This window comes from Bison bison, unplaced genomic scaffold (assembly GCF_000754665.1).
Source record: "Bison bison bison isolate TAMUID 2011002044 unplaced genomic scaffold, Bison_UMD1.0 scf7180017864498, whole genome shotgun sequence".
Taxonomy (NCBI): domain Eukaryota; kingdom Metazoa; phylum Chordata; class Mammalia; order Artiodactyla; family Bovidae; genus Bison; species Bison bison.
In genome coordinates this window covers 2,923,157-2,941,784 of record NW_011495057.1, presented here as the reverse complement: position 1 = coordinate 2,941,784, position 18,628 = coordinate 2,923,157, and the positions used below count along the sequence as shown (strand labels likewise).

Sequence of the window (18,628 nt, the reverse complement as noted above, 5' to 3'; positions counted from 1 at the left end):
AGTTTGTGCCTCTTTTTAAAATTTAAGTTTATTTAAAAATTAATTAATTTAGTTTTTGGCTGCATGGGGTCTTAGTTGCAGCAGGTGGACTCTAGTTGTGGCGTACAGGCTTAGTTACTCCATGGCACTTGGGATCTTAGTTCCTCGACCAGGGATCGACCCCTCATCCCCTGCATTGCAAGGCAGATTCTTAACTGTTGGACCACTGGGGCAAGTCCCTAAGTTTTATTTTACATTAGGGTAGAGTTGGTAAGATAAGCATTTCTTATGAAGAGATTTTAAAAGAAATCTATACATATAGCTGATTCCTGTTGTTGTAAACTAATACAACATTGTAAAGCAATTATACTCCAATTTAAAAAAATAAAATAAAATCTTAAAATGGAAAAATAAAAGAAATCTAGATCAAGGGAAATAGAAGGCCACAGAGAGACTTAGCACATAGAAATTTATGCTATGATATCTTATGAAACAAATATAATTGGGCCTTGGTTTTAGCTCTTTATCTTTTTGCAGCGAAGTAAAGAAGTTACAAGACTCTCCATGCTTGTAAGATAAATGCAAGCTATTGCTGAGGAAATGCAGTGTCCTTCTTTGCTCTCAATTCCTTCTGTGTTCTCTGTGCTGTCGTGTCCAACTCTTTGTGACCCAGTGGACTGTATAATCCACCAGGGTTCTCTGTCCCTGGCATTTCCCAGGCAAGAATACTGAAGTGGCTTGCCATTTCTTCCCCAGAGACTCTTCCCAACCCAGGGATCAAACCTGCATCTCCTGTGTCTCCTGCATCATAGGCAGACTCTTTACCCATTGGACTCTCAGTTACTTAGTCCTCATTAAGGGTACGATGAGCCACGTAGGGTCTTCAGTTGCATCCTTGTAATAAACCCAATGGTAACCTAGTTTCTGGGATTCCTAGTCTGTTGGTAGCATAATGACAGCATGGTTCAGTAGGAATAGTTCTCTGGGGTTAAAACTGCTGCTCTCCAATGATCTGGCTCCTTTCCTTTAGGAACATTTATTTCTGCAGGCATGATTTTTATAAAAAACTAGGCAGCCAAATGTTCAAAGGTATATTCTTTGGCAAGAGCCTGGCAATTAATTATTCTATAATATATTGTAGATTGAAGTCACACACACCCAAATTGAAGGTAGGATTGATGTTCTACAAAACTAAGAAGCCAACCCACAGCTTGGCTAAGCGAGCCATCCACACTCCTGCAGAGGGACCCAAGGCCGTGCCTGTGGACAGGGCCAGGGCTTTCCATAGAAAACTGTTTTAAGTCAGTCCCAACACCTGAACAAACAACAATCAAGGCTTGAAAATTCCACTCTGGGAAGCATGGGAATAATGAAAAATTTGAAGTAAAAGTTACTGATGTCTTTTTACAGCCAGAGAAAAATTTGCAACCGTGCATGGACAAAATGTTGAATTTTAAATGAGTGGACTCCAAGAATAAATTAGTTGCAAATTGTGCCCCTGAGTCATGAAACGAATTGGACTGCAGTGCAGTTGAATTTGGTCAATTACATTTTATGTTGAAAATGATGATTTGGGTTTCATGGTAGTTGATCTTAGGCCATTTTTCCTAATGAAAGATGGTGGGACCTTTTGTTATTGAGGCCATTCCTAGCGCCTTGACAGTGTGGAAGAACAGACTTGATTTTCTGTTCTCTTTAGCAGCAAGCTAGTGTCTAGATTGTCTAAAAGTGGTTTCAGATTATTAAGAGGCAGGTTAAAAAAGAGAATCAAAGTATATCCCTCCATTTCCTCATCTGTATAATAGAGATGTTATTAGTATTTCTCTCAAAGGGTTATTATGATGATTCAATATATAAAAACATTTAGAACGGAGTCTGGCACACAGGAAGCATTCAGGGTATCTTGACTGTTATTATTATTATCATTTCTCAGAACTTTTTTTTTGGCCATACCATGTGGCTTGTGGGACCTTAGTTGCCCGACCAGGAATCAAACCCATGGCCCTTGCAGTGGAAGCAAGGAGTCTTAACCCCTAGACAGCCAGGGAAGTCCTCATTTCTCACAACTTTTATCTGATTTCACAAAAGTAAGTCTGCTGAACTTCAGTCTGTAAAGGGCAGGTTTTCTGAAATAATTGGTCACTGGGGTCTCTTGAACTAATCACATAGTTCAGACGAAGGCTTGGTACACAGAGGTGGAGGCCAAGGGAAAGTTAGTAATTATAAGTTGCAGATTGCCTTAATATTATTCTTGATAGATCTCTTTGGAGGCCTATAAAAGTCAATGGTAGAGTTACTGTTTCTAAAGTCTGCTAGCTCCTCAGTCAAGAAAAACGGCTTGAGAAATTCAGATTAGACCATTTTAAAGTAGAAATGGATGATGTCCCTTTAAAGAGTGGCATGGAGTTTATGTCAATGTCATCGTTTTAGATCATAGCAGTTTTATCACTGGAGGACACAGATTGGCAGAGTTGGGAACAATACACAGTTGTATTGGACTTTGTTCAGGTGTGGATCCAGGATGCTTATACTGGGAGCTTGCCATAACCTGGATCCTATAACTTCGAGGATGGGGCTTCCCTGGTGGCTCAGTGGTAAAGAACCCGCCTGTCAATGCAGGAGACATGGATTCTATCCCTGGGTTGGGAAGATCCCCTGGAGAAGGAAATGACCACTCACTCCAATATTCTTGCCTGGGAAATCCCATGGACTGAGGAGCCTGGTGGGCTACAGTCCATGGCATCACAGAAGAGTCAGACATGACTTAGCGACTAAAGAACAACAAACATCAAGGCTGGGAGTGTGGGCTTTGCCATTACTCGGTTGGAATCCCGGAGTCCCACCCTGAAGCAGCTGTGAACTCACCAGCAAGCTGCCCCATCACCCAGAGCTTCAGTTTCCTTGTCCATAAATTAGGGTAACAGCATTTGTGGATAAAGTTGTTGAGAGATGATTTAAATAAGAGAATGCAATTAAAATAATTAGCACTGTGCTGAACACATTGTTGGTACCTATTGTTAGTGAACTTTAAGATCAGTTCTATATGTACAGATAGATCCTTTTACAGAATCTGCTCAGATTCTGCTAGGGCGATGGAGGAACCTCTCGACAGTTGAGAAAATAAAACCTCTTTGAGGTCTAGAGTTAGAATCTAGTGAAAGTGAAAGTCGCTCAGTCGTGTCCGACTCTGAGTCAACCCTAAATCTCATCTCCTTTCTGATTTTATAGTCAAGGAGGCAAAAACATTTAAAATCAGGTCTTGTTGTTGTGTGCTCACTCAGTCTTGTCTAACTCTTTGTGACCCCATGGACTGTAGCCTGCCAGACTCCTCTGTCCATGGGATTTCCCAGGCAAGAATACTGGAGTGGGATCCAATTTCTTATTCCAGGGGATCTTCCTGACCCAGGGATCAGGTCTTAATTTTCACTGTCATGTACCACAGGATTAACCTAAAGATTTTCTGTTCTGTCTTCTTAGGCTCAGACCTAGAAGGCCAGGGCCCAAGTTTTCCCAACATGAACCTAATGGATGAGGCCAATTTAGAAAATCTCTAGTAATCTTAAAATACATAAAACATAATAGAAAACATAAAAGCTTAAGAGGAATCAAAAGAAGCACAAAAGACATGAAAAACATAGGAAATAATTATGATTTTAAAGGGAAAAAAGAGTTGAGTTGAACTTTTAATGAAAAAGAGTAGAAAACATTAAAAAAAGGAAGAAAAATGTAAGGCAAGAGCTCAGAATGAAACGAAACAGTGTGAGTTAGAACAAAATACTAAAATAGGGCAGAGCTATAAAATTATAAAAGTCTTAATGACAAGGTAAAAATATCTTCCCCAAAGATAAAGAATAAATCCATATGGAAGTGATAGGGCAGTAGCATCTGCTTAAAGACCCACTTAAGGGGCCTTGAAGTGGGAACAGTTTCTCAGCTCAGGGTCCTCTCAGCTCAGGGTCCACTCAGCTCACTGTAGGCTTGGTGCCCATTAACGTTGACAGCCTGCATGCGGGGCTCCTGCATGGCTTCCACCCTTCCTCCCAATAGCTTCGGGTTGTAGGTATTGTTATCTTTATACTACAGAGGAGCAAACTGTTTGGATAAGCGCCCTGCTCCATGAGCAGATGGTGGAGCTGGAGCCTGAAACCCAGGCTGATGCCAAAACCCATGCATAGTCTTGATTTTCTTTTGCTTTCCAGGAAACATCACCATTGGCAACAACAAAGATAATAGCAAATATCCCTCACCCTTCAATCCCTCCCCTGGCCTTGTCAAGATCATCTGTCAAATTAGGAAAGACTGCTGTTCTTAGCAAACAGCCCAGCAATAGTCAGTGTACAGTGGGTACTCTGTGTATCTTGACAGCCCACTGCTTGTTGTTCAGTCTTTAAGTTGTGTCCAACTCTTTGCAACCCCATGGACTGCAGCATGCCAGGTTCCCCCATCCTTCACCATCTCCCAGAGTTTGCTCAAATTCATGTCCATTGAGTCGGTGAGGCTATCTAACCATCTCATCCTTTGCTGCCCCCTTCTCCCTTTGCCTTCAGTCTTTCCCAACATCAGGGTCTTTTCCAGTGAGTCGGCTCTTCACATCAGGTGGCCAACGTGTTGGAGCTTCAGCTTCGGCATCGGTCCTTCCAATGAATATTCAGGACTGATTGCCTTTATGATCAACTGGTTTGATCTCCTTGCTGTCCAAAAGACTCTCAAGAGTCTTCTCCAGCACCACAATTTGAATGCATCAGTTCTTTGGTGCTCGGCCTTCTTTATGGTCCAACTCTCACGTCCATGACTACTGGAAAAACCCTAGCTTTGACTATATGGAACTCTGTTGGGAAAGTGATGTCTCTGCTTTTTAATATGCCACCTAGGTTTGTTCCACTGAAGTGTTATATTTTTTAAATATCTTCTCCCTCTCCCCCTTTTTGGGGGAGGGGGTACAGTGTTGATCCCAGTTGTTCCACCATTGACTCCAGTCTCCTAAATGTTTCCCTCTTGTGTCCACTTTTCTCCATCTCCACAGCCACTACCAGGTTCAGGCCACCGTCTGGTGATTCCTTCTGTTAGTTTCCTGTAGCTACAGTGACAAATGACTACTTCCCTTGGTGACTTAAAACAACAGAAATTTATTCTCTCCCAGTTCTGGAGGCCAGGGTTCTGAAATGGCTATGCTCCCTCCAGAGGTTCTTGGGGAGAATCCGGTCCTCGCCTCTTCCGATTTCTGGTGGCTGCTGACATGCCTTGGCTTGTGGCTGCATCCCTCTGTCTCTGCCTCTGGGCCACATTGCCTCTTCTCTGTGTGTGTCACATCTCTGCTTCTCTCTTAGGAGGATACGTGTGTTTGTATTTGGGACCCACCTAGATCATCCAGGGTGTTCGCTCCATCTCCAGATTCTCCATTTAATTACATTTGCAAAGGCCCTGTTTTACTGTATGAGGTCACTTTCACAAATCCTAGGGCTTGGGACTTCGGTATAGTTTTTTTTTAAGACCTATTTTATGTGTTTATATGTATTTGTATGTATTTATATGTACAGAATGTGGTCCACTAGAGAAGAGAATGGCAAACCACTTCAGTATTCTTGCCTTGAGAACCCCATGAACAGTATGAAAAGGCAAAATGATAGGATACTGAAAGAGGAACTCCCCGGGTTGGTAGGTGCCCAATATGCTACTGGAGATCAGTGGAGAAATAACTCCAAAAAGAATGAAGGGATGGAGCCAAAGCAAACACAATACCCGGTTGTGGATGTGACTGGTGATAGAAGCAAGGTCCGATGCTGTAAAGAGCAATATTGCATAGGAACCTGGAATGTCAGGTCCATGAATCAAGGCAAATTGGAAGTGGTCAAACAAGAGATGGCAAGAGTGAATGTCGACATTCTAGGAATCAGCAAACTAAAATGGACTGGAGTGGGTGAATTTAACTCAGATGACCATTATATCTACTACTGTGGGCAGGAATCCCTTAGAAGAAATGGAGTAGCCATCATGGTCAACAAAAGAGTCCGAAATGCAGTACTTTGGATGCAATCTCAAAAATGACAGAATGATCTCTGTTCATTTGCAAGGCAAACCATTCAATATCACAGTAATCCAAGCCTGTAATGCTGAAGAAGCTGAAGTTGAATGCTTCTCTGAAGACCTACAAGACCTTTTAGAACTAACACCCAAAAAAGATGTCCTTTTTATTATTATTAGGAAGTCAAGAAACACCTGGGGAACAGCAAATGTGGCCTTGGAGTACAGAATGAAGCAAGGCAAAGGCTGATAGAGTTTGCCAAGAGAACACACCTCTCACACCTGTGTTTGTCATAGCAAACACCCTCTTCCAACAACACAAGAGAAGACTCTACACATGGACATCACCAGATGGTCAACACCGAAATCAGATTGATTATATTCTTTGCAGCCAAAGATGGAGAAGCTCTATACAGTCAGCAAAAACAAGACCAGGAGCTGACTGTGGCTCAGATCATGAACTCCTTATTGCCAAATTCAGACTTAAATTGAAGAAAGTGGGGAAAACCACTAGACCATTAAGGTATGACCTAAATCAAATCCCTTATGATTATATAGTGGAAGTGAGAAATAGATTTAAGGGACTAGATCTGATAGAGTGCCTGATGAACTATGGATGGAGGTTTGTGACATTGTACAGGAGACAGGGATCAAGACCATCCCCATGGAAAATAAATGCAAAAGAGCAAAATGGCTGTCTGAGGAGGCCTTACAAATAGCTGTGAAAAGAAGAGAAGCGAAAAGCAAAGGAGAAAAGGAAAGATTTAAGCATCTGAAAGCAGAGTTCCAAAGAATAGCAAGGAGAGATAAGAAAGCCTTCCTCAGTGATCAATGCAAAGAAATAGAGGAAAACAACAGAATGGGAAAGACTAGAGATCTCTTCAAGAAAATTAGAGATACCAAGGGAACATTTCATGCAAAGATGGGCTCGATAAAGGACAGAAATGGTAAGGACCTAACAGAAGCAGAAGATATTAAGCAGAGGTGGCAAGAATACACAGAAGAACTGTACAAAAAAGAGCTTCATGACCCAGATAATCATGATGATGTGATCACTCTCCTAGAGCCAGACATCCTGGAATGTGAAGTCAAGTGGGCCTTAGAAAGCATCACTACGAACAAAGCTAGTGGAGGTGATGGAATTCCAGTTAAACTATTTCAAATCCTGAAAGATGATGCTGTGAAAGTGCTGCACTCAATATGCCAGCAAATTTGGAAAACTCAGCAGTGGCCACAGGATTGGAAAAGGTCAGTTTTCATTCCAATCCCAAAGAAAGGCAGTGCCAAAGAATGCTCAAACTACCACACAGTTGCACTCATCTCACATGCTAGTAAAGTAATGCTCAAAATTCTCCAAGCAAGGCTTCAGCAATATGTGAACCGTGAACTTCCTGATGTTCAAGCTGGTTTTAGAAAAGGCAGAGGAACCAGAGATCAAATTGCTAATATCCGCTGGATCATGGGAAAAGCAAGAGAGTTCCAGAAAAACATCTATTTCTTCTTTATTGACTATGCCAAAGCCTTTGACTGTGTGGATCACAACAAACTGTGGAAAATTCTGAAAGATGGGAATATCAGACCACCTGACCTGCCTCTTGAGAAACCTATATGCAGGTCAGGAAGCAACAGTTAGAACTGGACATGGAACAACAGACTGGTTCCGAATAGGAAAAGGAGTACATCAAGGCTGTATATTGTCACCCTGCTTATTTAACTTATATGCAGAGTACATCATGAGAAATGCTGGGCTGGAAGAAGCACAAGCTGGAATCAAGATTGCCGGGAGAAATATCAATAATCTCAGATATGCAGATGACACCACCCTTATGGCAGAAACTGAAGAGGAACTAAAAAGCCTCTTAATGAAAGTGAAAAAGGAGAGTGAAAAAGTTGACTTAAAGCTCAACATTCAGAAAACTAAGATCATAGCATCCGGTCCCATCACTTCATGGGAAATAGATGGGGAAACAGTAGGTGACTTTATGTTTCTGGGCTCCAGAATCACTGCAGATGCTGATTGCAGCCATGAAATAAAAGACGCTTACTCCATGGAAGGAAAGTTATGAACAACCTAGATAGCATATTCAAAAGCAGAGATATTACTTTGCCAACAAAGGTCCGTCTAGTCAAGGCTGTGGTTTTTCCAGTGGTCATGGATGGATGTCAGAGTTGGACTGTGAAGAAAGCTGAGCGCCGAAGAATTGATGCTTTTGAACTGTGGTGTTGAAGACTCTTGGGAGTCCCTTGGACTGCAAGGAGACCCAATCAGTCCATCCTAAAGGAGGAGATCAGTCCTAGGTGTTCATTGGAAGGACTGATGCTAAAGCTGAAACTCCAATACTTTGGCTACCTCATGTAAAGAGTTGACTCATTGGAAAAGACCCTGATGCTGGGAGGGATTGGGGGCAGGAGGAGAAGGGTACGACAGAGGATGAGATGGCTGGATAGCATCACCGACTCAAGGACATGAGTTTGAGTGAACTCCGGGAGTTGGTCATGTACTGGGAGGCCTGGTGTGCCGTGATTTATGGGGTCGCAAAGAGTCGGACACGACTGAGCAACTGAACTGAACTGAAGTGATACGTTTTAGTATGTATGCAACTGTGCTGGGTCTTAGTTGCAGCACACAGCCTCCTCAATCTTCGTTGTGGTATGCAGGATCCTTAGTTGTGCCATATGGGATCTGGTTCTCTGACCAGGAATTGAACCCAGGTCCCCTGCATTGGGAGCACAGAGTCTTAGTCACTGGACCACGATAGAAGTCCTGCGGCTAGAGTTTTGAGGGTCGATTTTCAATCTGCCACACCACTAAACTTCTGTAATCATCTCTGTCTCTTCTCCTGCACCCAGCAGCCCAAGTTCCTATAAACATGCAGATGCAATCATGTCACTTGGGCTTTAAACCCTTTAGCATCTCCTCTGGTCCTCAGGATGATCCTGACTCCTTGATATGATTATTGCCTCACCTTCCCTTCCCCCACTTCCCCCTTCCACACTATTTCCACCCCACTCAACTCCCCCCAGTTCCCCGAGAAAGTGGGCTGCCTTGATCCTCTGGACTCTCGTGTGCTCCTCTGCCTCCAGCCCTCTCCCACCTTGTCTCTTTTTGCTGGGCTCATTCTAGTTCATCATTCTGTTCCTGTTTAGACTTTGGGCTTCATTTCCTCAAGAAGGCGTGCTCTGCCCACGCTGGGTTGGTTATGCCTTTCTGTGCATCTGGTCAGAGCTCTCACCTCTAGAGAGACAGCCTATCTGTTACGTGTGCAGCTGTTCACAGGATGTGTCCCCTACACCTGGCACGGTGCCCGACACACAGTAAGTGCTTAATAAGTGATGAGAAAACCCATAGGAAGGGAGTCTCTACACCTACCGAGTATCAAGCCAGCAACAAGAGTGCTGATCCACGCAGAAGAGTTTTTGCTGGAGAGGAGTAGCTATGTGAATGCCAGCAGTTCCCACAGATCTTTTATTTTGAAGCAGACATCAAGAATTATGTAATTATGAGATCAAAGAAATATTTTCATGCTTATTCCTTTGTTTTCTTTCAGGCCATTCCTGTGTTTCTCACTTTGCATAATGCAGCCGAAGTTATCATCTGTGGGCACCAGAAGTGTTTTCGGAAAGAGGTAAATGATTACGCAAAAGGCTAGTTTCACTTCCCTTGCTTGAAATTTCAAAGACATGCTTTTTATGTACTGCCCAGGTTAGAGCCTGCCTTTTTCCTGCCATCTGTTTCCAGTCAAGGCTGCCTGATGGTGGTCATTAATTAATTTCAAGGACCACGGTTTCGACATCCCTTCAGGTCACCCAGCATACATGGGGATGCTTATGGGTCTGAACGGAACTCACCTCCAGGCCAGCGATGAACCAGGGCTTGGGGGGCTGAGGTAGAAATGCCTGTGGGCCTGGGGGGGTGGGGTGGGGGAATGGGCATTACCCCACCGCATCCCAGCACCACGAGGAAATCGATGGCAAGCTTCCCATAGGGTGCTGGGAGCTTTAGCCCACCCTGGGGAAAACTTTTCTTCCTCACCCCAGCTCTGCCTTCCACCACCTGAACAGCTAGCTTCCCTCACCTTCTGGGCCTCCATCTGTGCAAAGGGGAGAGAAATGTCACTCACCCAAGAGTTGCAGGAGGACCCTAGCAACTGCTTGGTGCTCCCAACACTTTCTGGCACACAGTAGGTGCTTGGTACTCATGAGCTATGATTTTTAATATTATGAGCGGGAGTTTTATTTTTTAATAATTTTATTTGATCTTTGGCTGTGTGGGTCTTTGTTTCTGTGAGGCTCTTCGCTAGTTGCGGTGCCCAGGCTTCTCATTGCGATGACTTCTCCTGTTGCGGGGCACAGGCCCTAGGGCTTCAGTAGTTGTGGCTCCCAGGCTCTAGAGCACAGGACCAATAGTCGTGGAGCGTGGGCTCAGTTGTTCCACGTGATCTTCCTGGATCAGGGATTGAATCCCTGTCTCCTGCACTGACAGGCAGATTTTTCACTACTGAGCCACCAGGGATGCCCAGTGGTGCTTTTAGGTTGGTGCCTCTTTTTTCTAATATCTGCCTGTTTCAAATGACTTCCATCAAAATTTTGGAACTCTTAAACTCGAGAGAGGCTAGTGGGTCATTCAGGCAACACACTTTTTATAGGCATGCCGGGAAGAGAGGCGGCCTTCCTGTGCCCAAGGCCACTCCACACACTCCAAGGGACCTTTCTGACACACAGATCGGATCATGTTCCCCCACATACAGCTCTTCAGGACTGCCCAGAACCTACCTGGAGGCATGCAAAGCCCTTCACCACCTGGGCCCCGTCCATCTGTCTGGCTTTAGAAATTTCAGCCACAGCTAAACTTCTCCGTTTTCCTAGACCATATCTTGATGTTTCTCTCCTCTGATCTGTCAGGAAACCTCTTCTCACACCCCGCCCCATTCACTCTGTGAATATTTCTACATCCCTGGGTGTGTGGCTGCCCTGCCAGGCCGTGGGTCTACAGTCATGAACAAGAGACATAGTTTCTGCTCTTAAAGACATGACTGAGCCACTGAGCACTTACGTGGGTGCACGCCCCTGCATTGGAAGCTCGGAGTCTTAACTGTTGGACCGCCAGAGAAGTCCTGAGCATCCCTTTCATTCTCATCTTCATTCCTACTCTTCCTCCAAACTCTGGAGATGTCGGCTATGTTTAGCTCAGAATCTGTTAGTGACAGGCTTTCCCAAGTTGCCGGCAGTTATTCAGGTGGGAGCTGGGTCACGTCTGTGTGCCATCCTTCTGGGGCCGAAGGGATTCGAGTGTCCACCAGGGGGCAGTGGAGTCCAGGTCCGCTTCGCCTTTTGGACTGCTGAGGCGGGTTCCACAAAGATGAGAGGGAACAAAGGAGCTAAAGACGGGAGCCACTGCTCTGTACACAGACGTCTCGCGTTCATTAAACCAGTACCAACCGGGTGATTTAGTCACACGTGAAAACTTAGGAGAGCCTTCACAGCAGGTCACAAAATTCTCTTGCCAGTGCTTTACCTTCTTTAAAAAAAAAAATTGAGATATACTTGAAAGATAAAATTATATTCATTTCAGGTGTTCAGGATAATGATTCAATGTGTATATTTTGAAATGATCACCACAGTAACTCTAGTTAACATCTGTCACCATGCATAGTTACAACATTGTTTTTCCTTGTGATGAGAATTTTAAGATCTACTCTCTTAACAACTTCCAAAATAGGCAATAGACTGTTGTTAACTATAGGCACTGTGCTGTACATTACATCGTCAGCACTTGCTCATTTTAGAATAAGTGGAAGTTCGTACCTTTTAAGCGTGTCACTGTTACAGTATGATTTATTTATTTAATTTTACCTGTGCTGGGTCTGCTTTGCTCTGACCTTTTCTCTAGCTGTGGAGAGCGAGGGCGACTCTCTAGTTCCAGTGCACGGACTTCTCATTGCAGTTCCTTCTCCTGTTGGGAAGCACAGACACTGGGACTCGAGGGCTTCAGCAGTTGCAGCTCCCGGGCTCTAAAGCACAGACTCAATCGTTAGTTCCTCCCCTGTACGTTGGATCTTCCAAGATCAGGGATTGAACCCCTGTCTCCTCCACTGGCAGATGGACTCTTTACCTCTGAGCCACCAGGGAAGCCGTGCTTCACTTTTGAATAATATGGTCATACTTCACACTTTGAGCCGAAGGAAGGAAAAAATCCCAAAACTGTAGTTTGTCCTCAACTAGCAAAGTAATCCTTTTGAAATGTACAGAAATAAACTCTTACCTGGCCATTTTCCTTATCAAATGTAGAAAAATCTATGCTTCTCCCTGCTAGAGATTTCTTCCCAAGTGCCAAGGCCTAATTCCCTTAAAGTAATAAAAAAAGGAAGTAATAAAGGTGAAGTCTGTGTTAGAATTTCTTTGTTTCTTCATTTCAGGGAGCTTTAAACGCCAAGTTCCAATTTCCCCAATCTGCCCTCTTTTCCTTCTCTCTAGGGGTGGAATCAAATGTCCCTGGTCCTTTTTTTCTGTTTCCTAATTTACACATCATACCAGAGAATTTATAGCGCTGCTCAGAGTCAGAGCTGGATTAATGAAAGGAAAATTTAAAGAGACAGAGTGGAATAGAAGTTGAACCAGAGCCTGATTGCTTTTCCTGCACAGGATACATCGATTTCTGTCTCCTTTTCATGGCGCGTGAGATATTTGAAGGCTTGGGTGCGGCGGCATTGTGCTTTTTTGTGGGTAAACAGAGTTCTAATGGTGAGAGTGGTAAAACTACTCATCCAGAAGTGACTCACCTCTGGACCTCTGAGTCATCCTTCATTTGGTCCAAGCAGAAAAAGCCTCAATAAATACTGAAGTGCGGCAACTTGTTAAGACCCCAATAAACTTATTCATAATTTATGTGCCTCTTGATCTAAATATTTTCTTTTAAGGAGAACAAAAAAAAATTTTTTTTAAGATTAATGCTGTCTTTTTATTTTCATACAGAAAACTTCTCCTCCAAAGATTTGTAGGTAAGTTTAAAAAAAAACCCAGGTCCCCAAACCTCTAAAATAGAAGATTTAACCTGATTTTAAACTCTGATCAGAAACCGTCTGTTGATGATTCATACTTGAGAGTTAACAGAGGAATTTCTTACAAACACTCGTATATCCCTATTTCATGTCTTATTCAAAAATCTACTTCCTTTTTTTTTTCTGAAATATTTTATTTCTAAGGGGAAAACAACCCGTGCTAGGTTTCAACCACCGATGCCCAGAATTTTGCTGAGTTGCGCAATACTGATGAAGAATGAAAGTGGAAAAATGGAAACAACTTAAAGTTTTAAAAATAAGGTTTGCAGTTTATTGAGTTTTTAAGAATTCCCACGGTGGAAAAAGCACTGGCCTGTGCATCCAGGGATCTGAGTCGTGGTCTTGGGTCACACGGCACCATGGCCGTGGACAGGCTGCACACCCCTCCATTTCTCAGTGTCTCCAGTTGAAACATGAACAGTGACCCGCCCCCCCAACCCATCCCTGTGCCCCCTGTTGTACAAATTCTGATCTGAGTGCCTCATTCTCTGATGACTTCCTGTCTCCTCGGCAGTAGCTGCGAAGTTCAGTCCTCAGTCCTGTAGATAGAAAATCAGCAGAAATGCTTTGATGCATGGATTTGGGCCTTTTTATTTCAGCTATTTCTGGGCTTTTATCCAATCTCCTTTTTTTTGCCTTTATTACAAGCTGCTACTTGAAGAAGGAAAAAAAAAACCCCCAGTCAGGACTCATCCTCTTGTTTAAGAGATTAGCAGGTGTTAAAAAGAGGCATTAAAACCCATTCATGGATGCCTGGTGGAATCAGGTGTTGCTCAAGGCCAAGTTTGGTGGGAACCTGGGCTATCCCACACCTGGCTGACCCCCTTCTCCCCTCAGTCCCAAGGGCCTGTCTGTTTGAGAGCTCTAACACTCATTGTGGATGGTGAAGTGTCTTGCATCGGAAGCAGGGGTCCCCAACCTCCAGGATCTAATGCCTGATGATCTGAGGTGGGACCGATGTAATAATAATAGCAATAAAACGCACAGTAACTGCAATATGCTAGAATCGTCCCGAAACCATCCCCGTACCCTGGTCCATGGAAAAACTGTCTTCCATGAAACCGGTCCCTTGTGCCATAAAGAATGGGGACTGTTGCTCCACAGCCTTCTGTTCACTGCAGGCAGACACTGAAGCCGTTGAGGGTCCGCCTCTCCCCCCACCTGCAACCTGTCTGTTCACGTGCAGTCGCAGGAAGCCTCCCTGTGAGCCTCCCTCCCCTTGCCTTACCCTGGCCTCTGAGTTGCTCTGCAGTCGGGTGCCAGGGAGTCTTCTTGAGGTCATTTGTGTGTGTGCCTCGAAAGTTGACCAGACTGTAGGAGTGGGTGGGCTGGAGTGGAGAACCTCTGCCGTGTCATCCTGCCCTTCCCAAGGCCTTGAGGCCCCAGCTCCGAGGCTTCCCCTGTGCCCGTCCTCCTGTTCCGGGCTGGGCTGGCCAGGCTAGTCTGTTGGGTACACGTGTGTGTCACGACACCATTGAGGACTCGGGGGAACGGTGTGTGGACAGAACTGATTAGCATCACTATTGCCAGTGTACTTAAGTTATGAAGAGCCTGTTGTCGTGTATTACATATATATGTAAGTAATACAGAATTCAATACGTGTACAGAATATATGGCTTGCCAGGTGGCGCAGTGGGTAAAGAATCCGCCTGCAATGCAAGGAGACACAGGAGATGTGGGTTCAATCCCTGGGTTGGGAAATCTCCTGGAGGAGGGCATGGCAACCCATTCCAGTATTCTTACCTGGAGAATCCCAAGGACAGAGTAGTCTGGTGGGTTACAGCCCATGGGGTTGCAAAGAGTTGGACACGACTGAAGCGACTGAGTATGCATAGAATATATATAGCTGTGAGATGTCCCACGCTAAAATCCCCTAACGGTGAAAATGCTGTATTCACTGCCCCTGTTCATGTCCTTGACCTTTTGCTGTTTGCCACCTGATGTAATGGTCAGAAGGGACCCAATTCTAAATATGCTATTGCCTCATAAATGGAAAGAGGGGGAAAGAGCATGTGATATGTGGGTTTTGTGTTTTCTGCTGCCTTCCTTTAGGAGGAGAGAATGACTGGGACAAGATAGAGAGCAAGGTATTTTGGTATGCTGCTGTTGCTGTTGGTGCTACTGCTAAGTCACTTCAGTCGTGTCCAACCCTGTGCGACCCCATAGATGGCAGCCCACCAGGCTCCCTTGTGCCTGGGATTCTCCAGGCAAGAATACTGGAGTGGGTTGCCATTTCCTTCTCCAATGTAAGAAAGTGAAAAGTGAAAGTGAAGTCGCTCAGTCGTGTCTGACTCTTCGCGACCCCATGGACTGCAGCCTACCAGGCTCCTCCATCCATGGGATTTTCCAGGCAAGAGTACTGGAGTGGGGTGCCATCGCCTTCTCCTGTATTTTGGTATAGGAAACCCAAATACCACATAAAAACCATTTATTTCTAAGTCAAAAAATAACTCCAAATCGACTTTGTAATGAATGAGAAAATTTGAAAATATCTGTGATTGGCAATGTTACTTTTTTGTGCAAGAATTTTTTTAAAAAAAGCCTTTATGATGGCAATTTCTCATTATATGTACATATGAATAAAAAAATAGTAAAATGAATTTCTATAGACTCGTCTCTGAGATTCAGCAGTTTCAACTTAAGCCTGCACCCAGCGTCTCATTTCAGCAAATCACAGGCTCTGTAGGGTTACATCCATAAATATTTTGGTATGTGTAAGAGATTTTTTTCTACTGAAATTTTTAATTATTATTACTATTTGGCTGTGCCAACAGCTTGCAGGATCTTAGTTTCCTGACCAAGGATTGAACCTGGGCCCTTGGCAGTAAAAGTAGTTGGAGTCCTAACCACTGACCACCAAGGAATTCCCTTATTTGGGAAAAAAGTTTAAACTGGTAGAAAAGTTGCAGGAGTATTACAATGAATCCCATATACCTTTTATTTAGTTTCACTCATTGGTAACATTTTTTTGTATTTGCTTTCTTTGTCTCTCTCTCTATGCACATGGTGGCTCAGCAGTAAAGCGCCTCAGCCAATGCAGGAGATGCAGGTTCAATCCCTGGGCCAGGAAAATACCCTGGAAAAGGAAATGGCTACCCACTCCAGTATTCTTGCCTGGAGAATTCCATGGCCAGAGGAGCTTGGTAGACTGCAGTCCACGGGGTCACAAAAGAGTCGGACATGAGTTAGCGACTCAACAACAATATATGTATCACACAAAATATATATAATTATTATATAATTATACATATAATTATTCTTACTCTTATTTTTTCTGAACCATTTGAGGATATGTTGCAGGGATTATGACTCTACCCCTAAATACTTCAAAGTGTGTCTCCTAAAGATAATAATCTCTTGTATAACCACAGTGCAATGATTACATTTAGAAAATTAATGTCTCATATAATTCTGTTATGTAATATTGAGTCGGTGTTCAAATTTGGTCAATTATCCTGACATTTTCTTTTGTAGTATTCACCTCCCTCAAAGATGCCATGTCTCTTCCTAATCTTTTTTTTTTTTTTACTATAACCTTTAATCTGGAACAGTTCCTCGGCTTTTTATTGCCTTTCATCGCCTTCAGATTTTTGAATCATGTAACCCCATTGTTTTGTGAACTGTCCCTGAATTTGGGTTTGTCTCAGCATTTCCCTGAGATTCAGTTTAAGGTCGTGCATACTACCGTATGAGTGATACTGTACCCTTCTCAGTGCATCATATCAGGAGGCACATGATATTGATCTGTCCCACTACTGGAGATGTTAAGTTTGATTATTTGAGTAAGTTGATAAGATTGTAATGTGCTTTCCACGGTGTTTTCTTATTGGTAAGCAGCAAAACTGTAGTCTGCTTCGCCACATTTTCCACTTCCCTGGTGGTTCAGATGGTAAAGAACCTGCCTGCAATGTGGGAGACCTGGGTTCAGTCCCTGGGTTGGGAAGATCCCCTGGAGGAGGGCATGGCAATGCACTCCAGTGTGCTTGCCTGGAGAATCCCTTGGACAGAGAAGCCTGGTGGGCTGTAGTCCCTCGGACAGAGGAGCCTGGTGAGCTGTAGTCCATGGAGTTGCAAAGAGTTGGACAGCACTGAGCGACTAACACTTTCACTGGCCAGTTTTCTACTAGTGTATTTGTCGGGATTGGTAGTTTAAAAAAAAATCTCCTTTTATGTACACTTTTTTTTTTTTTTTGCCTCGACATGTGGCATGTGGGATCTTAGTTCCTCAATCAGCCATCGAACCCATGCTCCCTGCATCGGAAGCACAGACTCTTAGCCACTGGACCACCAGGGAAGTTCCTATATATACACTGTTGTTCTCGAGTGAGCCAGCTGTGGTTTTATACATATCCTGCAAATGCTTCTCTCTGGGAAGATGGCTCACTGAGCCCCAGAGAAGGAGCTGTCTGGTGTCAGCAGAGCACGCAACTGAAAACTAGACAGATAATGTGGTGCTCAGAGGATGAGCAGGGCAGCTGGGTGTGGTCTCCCAGGATCTCTGCTTCACCCGAGCTCCAGTGGGTGTATTTCCACCTCCACCCTCTCCGGGACGCCCTTCATGTTGGACAGTAAAACCGTGTCTTTCACCTCCTCTCCACAGCGCCCTCTTCCTCCTGGCCGCTGCCGGGTGCCTGCCCTTTAACGACTCGCAGGTAAGTTCAGGTAGACTCACTTTGCCTTCAAGTATCTCTGAAGCCTGCCTGGATGAGCAGAATTTCCGAGTCCTTCCTTTGAGAAGCAGTATGACCCCGGCCTGTGCAAAGACATGTAAAAGCAAACTTCAGGCAAGGCCTAGGGGATCCACTGGCCAGGCCAGCACCTCCCCTCAGGTCTTCACCTCTCTGTGTGTGGCAGGGTGGCCCACAGAGCTCAGACCTCTGGGTGCTGTGATGGGGGCAGTCCACCCTCTGAACCAGCTAGGAGGACCTGCGAGCCCAAATGACCCACACACCGAGGCAAAATTGATTTTCCCTTCTCATCCCAAGGGGGCTTCCCAATGGCTCAGCGGGTAAGGAATCTGCCACCAATGCAGGAGACACGGGAGACGCAGGTTCGATCCTTTGGTTGAAAAGATCCCCTGGAGGAGGCAATGGCAGCCCATTCCAGTATTCTTGCCTGGAAAAATCCCATGGGCAGAGGAGCTTGACAAGCTGTTGTCCATGGGGTCTCGAAGAGTCGGACATGACTGACCGACTAACATTTTCACTTTCTCATCCCAAGGGCCTTATCTTACACAGTGATTTTCGCTTTGTTTTCCTGAGTTTTTCTTTCTTAGGCACTGAGGACCCACCCCCACCTCCAGGAGTCATCTCATTCCTGGGTCTTTTTTCCCTTCTTTCCTTCCGCAGCATTGATTAAATCCCTATCAAGTGTTAGGCACCAAGCCAGGCTCTGGGGGCACAAAGAGAAATTGCCGTCGTCCGGGCAGAAGCCGGAGTCTAGTCAGAGCAGAGGGGAGGGGGCAGACAATGAACAGATAATTATAACCCGGGGAGGCCAGGGCTCTGTCCGGGGCGGGGTGGGATCCTGCCAGGCGCCTGGGAAGACTTGGAGGCTCAGAGGAGGAAGAG

General features: G+C 44.6%; 1 protein-coding gene across 2 annotated transcripts in view; it reads left to right on the top strand.

The window, feature by feature from the left end:
• The window catches only part of TMEM241 (transmembrane protein 241), a 120,475-nt gene that overhangs the window by 38,211 nt on the left and 63,636 nt on the right, over nt 1-18,628 (top strand). For both annotated transcript variants that reach the window (XM_010828919.1, XM_010828920.1), the window contains exons 5-7: nt 9,549-9,626; nt 12,973-12,998; nt 17,659-17,710. In XM_010828919.1, coding sequence (XP_010827221.1) covers nt 9,549-9,626; nt 12,973-12,998; nt 17,659-17,710 — 156 coding nt within the window. The remainder of the gene's footprint in view (nt 1-9,548; nt 9,627-12,972; nt 12,999-17,658; nt 17,711-18,628) is intronic.